Here is a 14,442-nt window from a genome sequence, read left to right on the forward strand (position 1 = left end):
ACGTTGACCACCCTGTGAACTTGTTCGATGGTACCATGCTCTTTCCGAAAGCCAAATTGGTGGTCGGGTATCATATTTCTGTCTGTTAGTATTTGTAGAAGTCTTTTTTCTATTATTTTTTCCATGATCTTAGACATTACTGGCATTAAACTAATTGGTCGATATGAAGTGGGCTCATTTGGAGGTTTTCCTGATTTTTGTATAAGGATAATTTCCGCAATTTTCCATTGGATTGGGAAGTGTTTCAGCCTTAGTACCGCATTACACAATTGAGTTAGCATTTTAATTGCTTTGGTAGGTAGATTTTTAATTACCTCACCTGTGATCAAGTCATAGCCAGGTGCTTTCTTTTTTATTAGATTATTGTTGATTATGTTTTGAACTTCTTTGGGTGAAGCGTGTAGTGTGTTTTCTCCTATCGGGGTGTGGTTCTGTAGGAAATTGTAGATTTCTTGATCGTTATTTGTTGCAGCAGCTGGTATAGGTTTGAAAACTTCTTCTAGGTATTCGCCGAAAGTTTCTGCCTTTTCATTGTTTGTTCTGGCCCATGTTCCGTTGGATTTTCTAATTGGTGGGATATGACGATGTTGCTGTTTTAATTTTTTGTAGCCTTCCATAGCGCATAATCGCTGGCATCTGACGGCGTTAAATTTTCTAGATATTCTTGAACGCTGTTATTTTTTAGTTGTTTTAGTAGTTCCTTCAATTGTCGTGCTGCTCTATTGAGCCTTAACTTGTCATCTGGATGTCTAGTTTGCTTCCAAGTTCTACTCAGATACCTTTTTTCAATTATTTTTTCTCTGACATTTATTGGACAATTAATTTTTTGTTTTGCTTTTGTTGGTGGAGGTGTTGATTTCCATGCAGCTTCCTGAATCGTTGTTGTGTAATTTTGGATTTCTTTTTCTAGTTCTTCTGGTGACTTTAGTGATACGTTTAGTTCAATATTTGCTTCAACCCTTTCTCTGAAAGCTTGCCAGTTGGTTTTGTAATTGTGCAACTTGGGCAGAGGTTCTCTTTCTTTAACTCCTGAATGTACAGTTGCTACTACAGGAGTGTGATCAGACTCTATATCAAAATTTGATTCGATACTTAGATATCTCCTTGAGAACCCTTTTGTAACAAAGAAATCTAAACAGTCGGGAACATGGCCAGTATGTAAGCTGATACGTATACAAATGGTCCAAGTGTTGTTCTGATATGATTTGATGTAGTACCCTGCCTCTTCCAGGAGCGCACAGTCTTGAACCCCAACTAGTATGTTTGGCGTTATAGTCTCCACCTGCCAGGAAACGGTTACCAAGTTGGGTAAAGAGATTACTTAAAGAATTTTTGTTAGCTCTATAATTTGGTGGGCAGTATACAGCAGCTATCGAGATTGGTCCGATCCAATCTTCTATTTCAATGGAGACTGCTGGTAGATCTGGTTGTTCAATCTTTTGTAAAATATGGTGTTTTATACCCTTTCTAATGATTATAGCTGCTCCAGTACTGGCTCTTCTTGCTGCGTCTGGATGAGCAGCATTGTACATTAAATAGTTGGATATTCTAAAATTATTTTCTGATGTTAAGTGAGACTCAGATAATAGAATTATATCTAGGTTGTGAAATTTTAAAAATGCCTCTTTTCATTCTTCCGATTTATGACCTCATTGGCGTTCCATAAGATAATTATTTATTGAAGTTAATTTATTTATTAAAGTATACCTTAATTTTTTCTATGATTAATAGGGATAGTATGATTAAAATCATGGATTTTTGGGAAAAATTATTTTTTCAAAAATTGTTTAAACAAATTAGACTGTTTATTAATTAATAAATGTCTAGACAAATTACATAATTGTAACGTATAGAAAAATTACATACAAATTAAAAAAGAACGATCAAAATATATTCAGTAGATCCCGAGATATAGAAAATGATAGTAGTTTTAAGTTGCTTTTTTTAATTTTTGAACTCGTGAATTTGTCGGCTCCCAGCTCCCCCTTCACTTACCACGACTAGTCACCAGTTAAACTACATTTTTAAAAATTCGTGTAAAATACCAGCTTTTCTAATATGTAAAATGACTTTTTCTACAGACAATATTTTTAAAGTTATTCTAAATGTTTTTAAACTACAAAATTTCACAAATTTGGCATTAGGATTTTAGACTATATTAGATAATCTTTTTATCGTTGTGTAGTATATTTTGATAGTATCAGTTTTCTACTTTCATTTGGCATACTCAGAATTGCCCTATCTTCATTATTTTCTGTCTTATGTTATTGCAAAATAAAGGTCTCTGGGATAAACAATTAGAATAACTCTTAAACTAATTAATGGATCGGTCTCAAATTTTGAGGGTTTGTTAAGTACCCCAATACCGAACTTTGTGTGAAACACTAAAGTTCTAAGGTAGTTTTAGTAAAATTTATTAAGGTGATACAGTAGCGATCAACAGGTAGCAAAAACGCCTTCCAAGATTGCGGCTGTAATTTTGAATATTTTTTCGAGATATTTGGCACACGTATTCGTAATATAATAAAGAATAGCGGTACAGAGCCCAATTTGAAAAATATATTATGTTGTGGAAATTACTCTGTAATTAAATACAATATTAAAAAAAGAGCCTGTACCGCCATTAAGAAGAACAAAAAAATACACTTTCTTCAAATAAACTTTTTTATCCGATGCCTAGATTTTGTGTCATTTTGGAACTACTAAAATTTTTATTTCATTAGTAGTTCCAAAATGACACAAAATCTATGCATCGGATAAAAAAGTTTATTTGAAGAAAGTGTATTTTTTGTTCTTCTTAATGGCGGTACAGGCTCGTTTTTTTAAATATTGTATTTAATTACAGAGTAATTTCCACATATTAATATATTTTTCAAATTGGGCCATTTTCAAATTGGGACTCTGTACCGCCATTCTTTATTATGTTACGAACACGTGTGCCAAATATCTCGAAAAAATATTCAAAATTACAGCCGCAATCTTGGAACGCGTTTTCGCTACCTGTTGATCGCTACTGTTTCCTCTTAACAAATAACGATTTTCACTTATTTTGCAGTTTGCGTAGCAACAAATTAACTTTTTAACTTTCAAAAATCTGCATTTTGAAGGTTTTTTAATGTTCTAAAAAATTTAAATTTGTAATTTTATGTCAACTATTTAGCTTTTTAACGGGGTGCAAAAAATCGAAAAAATCGCGTTTTTTGCACTAAATTGTTAATAATTAAAAAACAGACGTGAACTCTAGGTAGGCAATAACTAAAAAAGTAGTCAGCTACCTTAGTCTAGGCGCCAAATAGAGGTCACCGTGTCATTTTCAATTCTGATGGACAAACTCAACGGTTTCTTATGGATTTTGGGCTGCTGATTACGAATTTCGAGGGGGGATTTCGATCCGAGTGGTCAAAAAATTGTTATAAACAATTTAATTGTTTATAAATTGTTTATAAGGCTCTGGCTCATAAACTAAAAGAGATAAAAAAATGTTTCAAACAAAATTTGTTCCCTAATAAAAAACGAGGAAACAACCGTTTACTAAACTTAAATCCGATAATTAGAACTCAAGATATTGTAAAATTAGTGCACAATGCAAATTGCATATTGCAAAATAAGTATTTTTCGAAGCTTTACCGATCGTAACTCGGCTTCTACGCATGCAAATGAGCCTTATAAGGTGTCCTTTTAAAGCTTAATTAAGAGGCTTCCAAACAAAGTTCGTTAAATTATTTGATCTGCATTTGTTTTAAAGTTATACCCTTTTGAAGTTATAATTTTCTTAAAAAAATTGTACATTAATTTGTTTATAAAGGTTTCAAGCAAACTTGAGCTATAAACATTTATACTTTAATTAACAATAATGATAAAACAACTCAAAAGGAACAATTTGAGCTTACGAAAATGTTCGTAAGTTTATTTTTGGCTCATAGAGGCGCAAGATTGGCTCATAGTCAAGTAAGTATGTATTCTTCGACGCTTTATCGATCGTAACTCGGCTTCTACGCATGAAAATGAACCAATATGCGGTATCATATAAAAATGGATCGAGTTCTTTTGCAGCATCATCATTGCATATAAAACGAGCATTTATGATGTGGCGGCATACACACAATTGACGGGCCTTGATGATGCTGCAAAAGAACTAGATCCACTTTATATGGATATCATATAGATAATTAGACTCTGAAGCCTCAAAAAGTTTTAGTTCTACTGCCTACAAGAACAGACTTGTACCACCATGTAACTGTTAAAATTTCGCTAAGAACTTATGCAGATGTAAAAAAGCTGATATTCCCTGTATATATCTATGCAGATTTGCAGATGCATGAAAAAAAAATGTTTGTAAAAATAGTATTAATAAATAATATCAACTTACTTTTTAGTTATACTTCTGAAATATTAGTTTTTAATGTTTTTTTCTCATTTAGTGCAAAAAATAGAAGACAATGTAAATAGAATGAAAGGTGATACGAGGTACAGTATAATGATTTAATTATAAGAATTATATGATAAAATTTTATTAGGATCTTCAAAAATGAAAAATGAAGATAACGTATGTATACATAGAAATTATAATTTGCATCGAGAAGTTAGCGCGTGAACCTTTACGCGGTGAGCCGATCTTGCGCCTCATAGCGCGCGCCATTAAAATATCGACATCTTGACCAAAAATAAACTTATGAACATTTTCATAACCTCAAATTGTTCCTTTTGAGTTTTTCTATCGTTATTGTTCATTAAAGTATAAATGTTTATAGCTCAAATTTGCTTGAAACCCTTATGAACAAATGAATGTACAATATTTTTAAGAAAATTGTAACTTCAAACGGCTATAACTTTAAAGCAAATGAAGATCAAGTAATTTAACAAACTTTGTTTGGAAACCTGTTAATTAAGCTTTAAAACGACACCTTCTAAGACTTATTTGCATGCGTAGAAGCCGGGTTACGATCGATAAAGCTTCGAGAAATACTTATTGTGCAATTTGCAATTTGCATTGCGCACTAATTTTAGAATATCTTGAGTTCTAATTGTTAGATTTAAGTTTAGTAAACGGTTTTTTCTTCATTTTTTATTAAGGAACAAATTTTATTTGAAACATTTTTTTTTATCTCTTTTAGTTTATGAGCCAGAGCCTTATAAACAATTTATAAACAATTAAATTGTTTATAACAATTTTTTGACCACTTGGATCGAAATCCCCCCTCGAAATTCGTAATCAGCAGCAAAAAATCCATAAGAAACCGTTGAGTTTGTCTATCAGAATTGAATATGACACGGTGACCCCTCTGGCGCCTAGACTACCTGGATCTTTGAGTGTCCCGAACATTGTCTATTTCTAGCTGATTACCCTGGTCTATCTATGTAGGGCAGATTCGTGCAAATAATAATATAAGAATTATTGTGCATTTAATGGTAGAAGCATATAATTTGGACCACACATACTAAAGATACAAAGATTCAAATTTAGATATGAGTCCATCTCAGATTTTGTCTTTTACAAAAATGGCGGGCATTCAAAATGAATCTGTCTCCCATAGGTACATGTGAACATACGTTATGCATTTATTAAATGGTAATTAACATAACTAAAAAGTTCAAAATATTTCCTAAAAAATATTTTTACGCTCTTTTCAATGCCGGTATTACTTTTTGAAAAATTTATATATACAGTGTGAAAGATTTGAAAAGGCAACAACATATTTTTACATAAAATAACAGTAAAAACACAACTTCTGATAAACTGATTCTTTCAATTTAAGACCTCGATCTTACTCATCAAAAAATATATGTTTAAAATAAGTCCGGGAATGGATAAATTGACTAATTATAAGCAACTTTTGTTGTATAGAGCTTCTTTAGTCAATACTGTTCAAGTGACTTGAGAGTGAACATGTTTATTTTTCAACAAAAAATCACGTATTCAGGTTTTAGAAAAATTATCTAAAAAATATTTTTAGCAAAAATGTAGCTTATAAAAAACAAAAAAAAAATGGTGTACCTTTTTTCCTATTCATGAAGTCTATCGACACAGTAAAAGGAAAGTTGTAGCTCATGAAAAATTGTTCTTATTCGTTCAATTTCAAATCGAATATTTCAACGTGAAATAACCAGCAAAAAAGAGCTTTATTTTTATTTTTTATATCTTTTTTATAACATTTTATAGCAAGCTTCTAGCATCAAAACTATGCAAATTACGCTCAAAATAAAGTTGTCCCCTTTTTTGCTAAGAAATAAAGTGAAAATTTCCCCCAAGTTGGATCGGTTCGAAGTTCTTATTTTTGAAAAAAATTGGTTTTATAGTAAAAAAAGTTTTTTTTATTTTAGAAAAATGCCATTTTTTCAAAATAACTTAAAAAGTATTAGCAAGGGCGGATCCAGAGAGTCCCCCTCGAGAATTTAAAATAATATAAATTTAAATATTTGCAGTTCAAATGCGTTTAGTTTCAAACACATATCCCGCTTACTACGAGAAAAATGTTTATAGTCTTGTGTTGAACGGTAGTAAAGGTTGTGCTGAACTAGGTAAAGTGTGAGGTAACCTAAGCTATGCATGTATCATAAAAAAAGTTCATGACCCTCCGCAAATCGGTCTTGGAGTATTAATGATACGAAAAATCTCAAAGAGTAAAGAAATGTAGATTTTGCTTTTATAAATATTTTGCTTTTTTTTTGTTTTTCTGTAAGACAAAAATTGGTTAAGTCATGGTCAAATATTTAAAACTGTCACTGTCTTGTCATCATATTCTATTTGACTCAGTGCGTTGTATGACAAAGATAGCGAATGTTCGATTTGGAAAATATCACCACGGACATGGTGTCCATTTTTTTTTTCGAATCCTGAAAAAACTAATAAATATTTTTTAAAAATTTAAACGCAGAATGAAAGACCAAATTATTATCGAGGGCCGAAAGTCCCTTAGAATATATTTATAAAAAGTTTCTTTATTTGAATGAGATATTTGAAATTAAAAATAACACTACATTTTCTCTTAGATTTTCACCCCTGTAACTTATTAAAATAAACATTATAGAAGTTTTCAGGGACTTTCGGCCCTCGGTAAGAACGAAATCTTTCATTCTGCGTTTAAATTTTTCAAAAATACTTATTAGTTTTCTCAGGATTCGAAAAAAATGAATCCCCATTTAAATACCATTGCAGCCGAAAATACGTACCCATCCCCTTAATACATTAGCACAAAATGAAAGTAAAATTTTAAATAATCTCCTGTTTTTGTAAATCACACATAAACAATGCACAATAAGATCGTCCCCCGCAACGTCATAGTGTACCACGTGACCTATAATAATCATAGATAACGCTCCCAGCGGATAAGAGGTATTTTTAAAAAAATACACCAAGAAAAAAGTTTATTAATAATTGTCAAAAAACAAGAAATTCGGTTAGTTTTATATTACATTTAAGCGTTTATAGATCAACAGCATACGTCATGATTATTTTATTTTATCTTCTTTTTATTATCTAATAAACATCCACTTCACACCCTTCTTATTTTGACCTACAAAGAAAATTGTAACAGGCACCCTAGACTGAGAAAATGCAAAGATATCGACTTGCCCTTGTAGTTTAACGCATGCGTATTAAACGAGTTAAAATAATGACATCCGAATGAGTCACTTTTTTTATAAACTATTTTTTATAATACAAACATTCAAACGTTTAAAACATATTAATCTTAGTGTATGTTTTTTAAATAACTCTTTAGGTGAGTGAAAAACTCGATAATTTTACTGGAAAACTTGTTTATTTAAAGGCGTCTTCTCTGAATTCGACATACGTCAGTGGCGTCGCGTATTAGTGAAACGGAAAATTATTGCTTGCCGTCAGGGTTACCATGTCTAGGGATTTTCCCCGAATCTAGGGATTTTTTGAAGCTTTTGGAGCGCTGGAGGGATTTTTTTTGAAATCTAGGGATTTATTAAACTGTGCTGGCGCCATTTTTTGTTGTTATTAAATATCTTTTTGTTCAAATATTATTATTATTGTCATTATTTATTGTTCCCTGACATAAATATTCCTAAGTAAACATTAAAACATTACCTAATCAATGATTAAAGTGGATTAAACATAATGTTTAATAGGTTTTAAATTAAATTGACAGCTGTCATCTGTCAATTTCTTCTTTTTTAGGTCAAATTAATACGATTTAGGGATTTCTAGGGGAAATTGAAGCTCCCGTCTAGGGATATTCTGAAATTTCATCTGGCAACCCTGCTTGCCGTATGTCGTAGCCCACTGATCTTACGAAAATATTAAACACTGTACTGGGCCTTTAAATTTAACAAAATAGTAAGTTTTTTCGTTTTATCTTAGATCTTTAGTATTATTTATCGATATAATACTGATATGTTTGTGTTTAAATCATCTAAAAGTACCTTAAGCTCCTTTAAACCATATTTTGTCAACATAACCTGTACTTACACAATAGTTTTCATAGTTTTTAGACCAATTTGTTGTATTATTTCACAATAAAATGCATTATTGTCTTCAGATGGGTGATACTAGCGATTTGGATAGACAGATAGACCAACTGAAAAGGTGTGAAGTTATTAAGGAAAGTGAGGTCAAAGCCCTGTGTGCTAAAGCTAGGGAAATACTGGTGGAAGAAAGTAATGTACAAAGGGTGGATTCACCAGTTACGGTAAGTTTAGTTTTTGTTTGTTTATGACTTTCTCTTACATAATATTCTATATCAAAACAACTTAGCTGTTAATTTTTTTCTCAAAATATCTAAAAATTAGTACTACAAGACAAAGTTGATACTCTAGATTGTATAACTATCTAAGTTTCTAGTTCAAGCTCTTCTTTAATATGTTATAAATAACTCAAACTAACTATTATCAGAGTATTTAGTAGAGATTGCTATCTTACTATTTTTCATTGTTGTATTGATTTATTGCATGTAGTGCAATTGTTGTTATTGTGTGTACTATTTCTTTCTTCATTACTATGTCATTTCATGCTTAGATTATTCTAATTGAGAAAATATATTATATTTACACCATAAGTATGGCAGGTTTCAGAGACAACATTAGCGCTTCATCAATATTTTTGTTTTTTGAAAGTTCTGTGAACTTTCAACTGTGCAGCAACAGTGCCTCAGCAGTATGACAGTGACATTATTCTATCAAAAACAATAGGTTTGTTCTAGCATCAGTTTCAAACGGTTTGAAACCATCAGCGAATAGTCGACCAGTGCGAGTAGAGGGGATAGCACTGGTGACTGTATTATGTTCTCTCACTGACCAACTATTTGCTGACGGTTTCTGACTAGTTTGACTGTTTGCTAGAACAAACCTCATAATTATTATACATAGGTGTGCTAAATGTTGCCAAGTCAGTCAAGTTTGATTTCTTGTTATAGATAATTGATTTTTAGTAGTTCCAATGTGACACAAAATCTAGGCATGGGATAAACAAGTTTATTTGAAGAAAGTGTATTTTTTTTGTTCTTCTTAATGGTGGTACAGGCTCGTTTTTGCAATATTTTATTTAATTATAGAGTAATTTCCACATACAAACATATTTCTCAAATGGGGCTTTGTACCGCCATACTATATTACAAATATGTGTGCCAAATATCTCGACAAAATATTCAAAATTAAAGCCGCCATCTTTTAACGTGTTTTTCGCATTTAATATTGCCTCTTCACTAACTACGAATAGTAGTTTATTCAATGAATAGTTATTATACCAATAAAACTGACAGATCTACGTTTCACTAACGTCAAATAAGACTTATTTTCTTTATTTATCAAATAAATATTTACTCTTCGCATTAATTGACAAGTTAATCTCGCTTTAAATATCTGCAACAAAGAAAATTCGTCAAGTAACATAATATTTAGTCCTCTACATTTAGCAACAATTTTCCATAGGTTGTGCAATGGTTATATGCCATTCCTATCATTTTTTTGGATTATTTTTACTCTTCATTAATGAGGTGCAATTTGCAATTTGATTGCTAAAATACTAAATCTCATTATTTTGAGTCTTATAATTCTTTCTACAATTCAAGATTATATGTGCATTGTGGCTGTGGCAAACATTTGTTAGAAACTGTTTTCTTTATTTAAAGTTACATTCTTGTGTATATGTATTGTTATGGAAATACAATCTGACCTGTGGCAGATGCGAGATCAAAGCATACAAAGATTGTATTGTTTACTAAGTAACAAAACATTTCCAGTTTTACTTCCAACACTACTGCTGTTTTATCTAGCAACATGTATTGTAACAATATCATCAGTATATGTAGCTGCCAAGATTTACAAAGGTATATTACATGTTGAGGCCTTCTTTTTTTTGTATATACAGTCGACTCTCGGTAATTCGAAACTCGAGGGACTCTTAAAATATTACGAATTATTCAGTGTTTGAAATATCAAATGGTTCGAACTTTGTGAGAGAAAATTAATAAAACTTCGAATTATTAAGTGTTGATCAATTATTATTTATTAACTGCTATTCTATAACGATTTGAATTAATCAATCATAATGTGAATTAATCAATCTTTCGAAAGAACTGTATTATACTGGTTTGCTTCAAAAGCACATTGTTGCTCAGGTTGCTCAATAATTTTTTTAAAAGAAAAGTGCCTGAAATGCATTTTTATCACTTTCGTTTTGCAGACAGAAGGTTTGTAAGGTATTGAATGAGGATCTTGCTTCCTTATGTGACACCTCTGCCAAAGGTTCTGATGTTCGCCTTGTGCTTTATTATGGCTGAGAGAGTATTCAGAGAAATCTTAAACTCTTTTGTACATCACTTTTCTTCTCACCTTCCTCTACTTTTTGGATTAACTTCTTCTTTTCAGCAATCGTCGTACATTTATACTTTCTAGGGCTCATGAATAATACAATTTTAATTTGTATACCAACGAAAGAGTAACAGTAACTAAACTAAACAAACCAATTCGTGAGAAGTGTGTGTCAATAGTCAAATATTAATCATAACAAAATCAAAGGCGCGTTGATACAAGTTTGAAAACTGTACTTACTACAATCTCTCAGCCTTTTTCTCTGTGCAACTTTGAATTGTCGAGTGTTGGACGCCTATGAGTTCAAATTAACGAGTCGTTTTGTTATTAGCAATGATTTTTTTTGTTCGAATTACCGAGTGCATAAAAATGTATTGATTTAGTTCGAAATATTAAGAGATTTTTTAGGGCACTCGTGATAACTTCGAATTGTAAAGAGGTTCGAATTATCGCAGGTTTGAATTAACGCGAGTCGACTGTAATAGTATTGTGAAAGATTTTCTAGTAATTTATTAAAGAATTAATCTTTCTATCTTGGACCTGATGTCATATGAATTTGGAATTGTACTTATTTAATATTTCTTGTAATGATCAGTCCCTTCACTAGGGTATAATGCCTGCAAAACTAGCATAGGCGCCCTTCCGTGTTTTTAAATTAGTATTTTAACACCAGCACTAAAAAAAAACTTATTTTGGCGAACAGGGGTGGTCGCCTGCAGTTCATCCCTTGCAGGCTGTCATCACCAGCCCTGGTGATGATTACATACTACAGTTTTAATTTTTGTGTAAAAATTAAAACTGGTGTTTATAATCATAATCTAATGTAGTAGTAATCTTTGTTTCAAAATTTTTACACAAAAGTGCCCAAACTCAAAAAATAACTTTTTTCAGGGAAAATAAAAATAGATTTTTTAGATCTTAAGTTAACTGTAAGTTTTAAACGGTGACTGCTAAAATTTATAATAAAAACGAAGAATATGGATAAGTGAATGTTTCTTATTCTGTAAGAGGCAAAACCAAAAAAAACTATATCTGATTTAGCAAAGAAAAACGACTAAAATTTTTGCTTCACTTTTCTTTTAAAATACTATCACTTTTTTTAAAATCAACCAAAAATAACTAAGACACTTCTCGAAATATAACAATAGGGCTTTTCATCGATTGTCATTTGTTTCGAGCTTCTGTCATATGTTGTATAATCTGTGTAATAGTATTAATATACAGTGGAACCTCGATTATCCGTCTCTCCATTAACCGTCACCTCTGTTAACCGTCAGGGTCCGTACATAAGTTGTATTAACCACATAAGCAAAAATTGAGTCATCAATTCTATGTTTTGAGCATTGCTGTAAGCCAAACGAAATTTCTCTGATAGCTGACAGATGATGAAATCGTTGAAATGGCAACAGAAGCGGACGAAACAGATTTAAAAGCTGACACAGATTTGCAATTTGACGGTGGCGATATGTCAATGATACTATTGTAACTGACAAAGATTTGCGTAAAGAAGCTACATCGCACATTGTCGAGACAATAAAGTAGATTGCATGATCTTACGCCGACTAAGAGATTCAGCCTTTGCAAAATGTGAAACAACAGTAAAACAAACAAAGATCTCAGAATATTTTATACCAAATTGATTCGATTGTACAAACATAAATCCCTCTTATATTGTCAAACAAAACATACAAATAAGATTTGAAAGTGGTATGTACTATGAATTTTTATTTTTTTTAATGTTCTGTTAACCGTCTTTTCGATTATCCGTCATACCCTTTTTCCGGTGCCCTGACGGATAATCGAGGTTCCACTGTACACGGATTATATGAAATAAGACTGATGCTCGAAACAAGTGACTGTGAATGAAAAGCCCTATATACTACATTCACGTCTAATGTTAGAGAAGCACAACTGAAAAATATTGTTCCAGAATAAAAGTATTCATTTTACCACCAGTGGAGTAAAGACACTACCGCCATCTTTCGAAGATGGAAGTAAACATCTACGTGACATTGTTCCTGGTAAAATATAGGATATTTGGAGTTAATTTCACAAAATAACTGGAATTATGCATTTTTTGAGTTGTGGTACTTTTCTTCCGGATGAGCGCGATATACCCAAAGCGAAATACATATATGCAAAAAAAAACAGGGGAATTACAGAAATCGTGTTGTCAAGTCAAGTCATTTATTCATGTTAATATAAAGGGTGATTCATTTAGAGGTATTTTTTTGAAAAATAAAAGACAATGAAAAAAAAAAGAATTTTATTTAAAAATCTTTATTGTCGTAAAAAAGAACAGATAATTTCTTTCAAATGTTAACCATGACTGCGGTTAAGACGGTCCCGTTCTCGGTCTCCCATTTCGATTGGTATTTGACCAGTGACTCGAGTAATACTGGCCTCCAATGCCTCAATCGTAGCCGGTTTATTCATGTAGACTTTGGACTTAAGGTAGCCCCAGAGGAAAACGACTAGATGTGTGATGTCATAGGATATAGGCGGACAAGTCACTGGTCCAAAGCGTGAAATAAATTGCTCACCGAACCATTTTCTCAGTAAAGCCATGCTTTCACGGGATGTTGGCGCCATATTTTTGGAATCAAATGTTACTTAAGCTACGACCTTCAATTTCTGGTACCAAATAGTCTGTTATCATGGCACGATAATGGTCTCCAATCACAGTAACATTCTGGCCGGTCCAAGACATGGACCGACGATAACTGGCCCATTAACCACACCAAACATTGCTCATCAACCCAAATACGGGCATTTTGTTTATTCACGTCCTCATTAAGTCAAAAACGGGCCTCATCGGAAAAATTTTTTTGCTCTAAGCGCCCGAAACACGTTCCTCATTGAACGCCTATTTTCGTAATACAGCTAAATAATTTCTAGACGTTGTGCCGAGTTGAGTCTTTCTAGGATGACATGTCAAACAATACTGAATAAGAAAGTAACTTTAGGTGGTACCATTCATGCACGATCTCCCAACAAATCCTCACCAAAAAAAGTACCTCTAAATGAATCACCCTTTACAATAGTACTTACGTCAAAAATATGTGTTAAATATTTGAATTCATAAAATCAATACCTTGTATGGTTCAGTGTGCAACAGTTATTTCGATTATTTTTTTAAATGAGAATAGCGCGTCTACCCACTGCTGTTTTTGGGTGAACTTCTTTTCCTAGAGTAGAGCATACATTGCATATTAAATGGAGCCCTGTAATATTTACAAATAAACAATCCTTCTAATCACTTTTAAAATAACATTCCAACACTTTTTTTATATACATAACTGGTACTGTTAAATTCTTTTAGGTATGTGGAGATATACATGGCCAGTTTTATGACTTAAAAGAACTTTTCAAAGTGGGTGGAGATGTACCTGAAACCAATTACTTGTTTATGGGGGATTTTGTAGATAGAGGTTTCTACAGTGTGGAGACGTTTTTGTTACTATTAGCACTTAAGGTAAGTTTATATACACTGCACTCCAAAATTAACGCATAATTTTAAAAATCCTGGTAAATCAAATAATTTTAATGTTTCGATTTTTGTGATAATATATTATTATTACCTCTGGTATATTGTAAAATTTATAGAAAGAACGGTAAAAAACGGTTTTTCCTTTGAAATGAACCACCAGCTCCAAGAAAATCGAA

General features: G+C 32.0%; 1 protein-coding gene across 1 annotated transcript in view; it reads left to right on the forward strand.

Annotated features, from left to right (window-relative positions):
• Positions 1-7,693: 7,693 nt before the first annotated feature.
• The window catches only part of LOC126882264 (serine/threonine-protein phosphatase 4 catalytic subunit B), a 34,695-nt gene continuing 27,946 nt past the window's right edge, over positions 7,694-14,442 (forward strand). Inside the window, exons 1-4 of the mRNA XM_050647101.1 lie at positions 7,694-7,830; positions 8,229-8,305; positions 8,508-8,657; positions 14,099-14,251. Coding sequence (XP_050503058.1) covers positions 8,508-8,657; positions 14,099-14,251 — 303 coding nt within the window. The 5' untranslated portion in view covers positions 7,694-7,830; positions 8,229-8,305. The remainder of the gene's footprint in view (positions 7,831-8,228; positions 8,306-8,507; positions 8,658-14,098; positions 14,252-14,442) is intronic.

Source organism: Diabrotica virgifera, chromosome 3 (assembly GCF_917563875.1).
Source record: "Diabrotica virgifera virgifera chromosome 3, PGI_DIABVI_V3a".
In the NCBI taxonomy this organism is placed as follows: Eukaryota; Metazoa; Arthropoda; class Insecta; order Coleoptera; family Chrysomelidae; genus Diabrotica; species Diabrotica virgifera.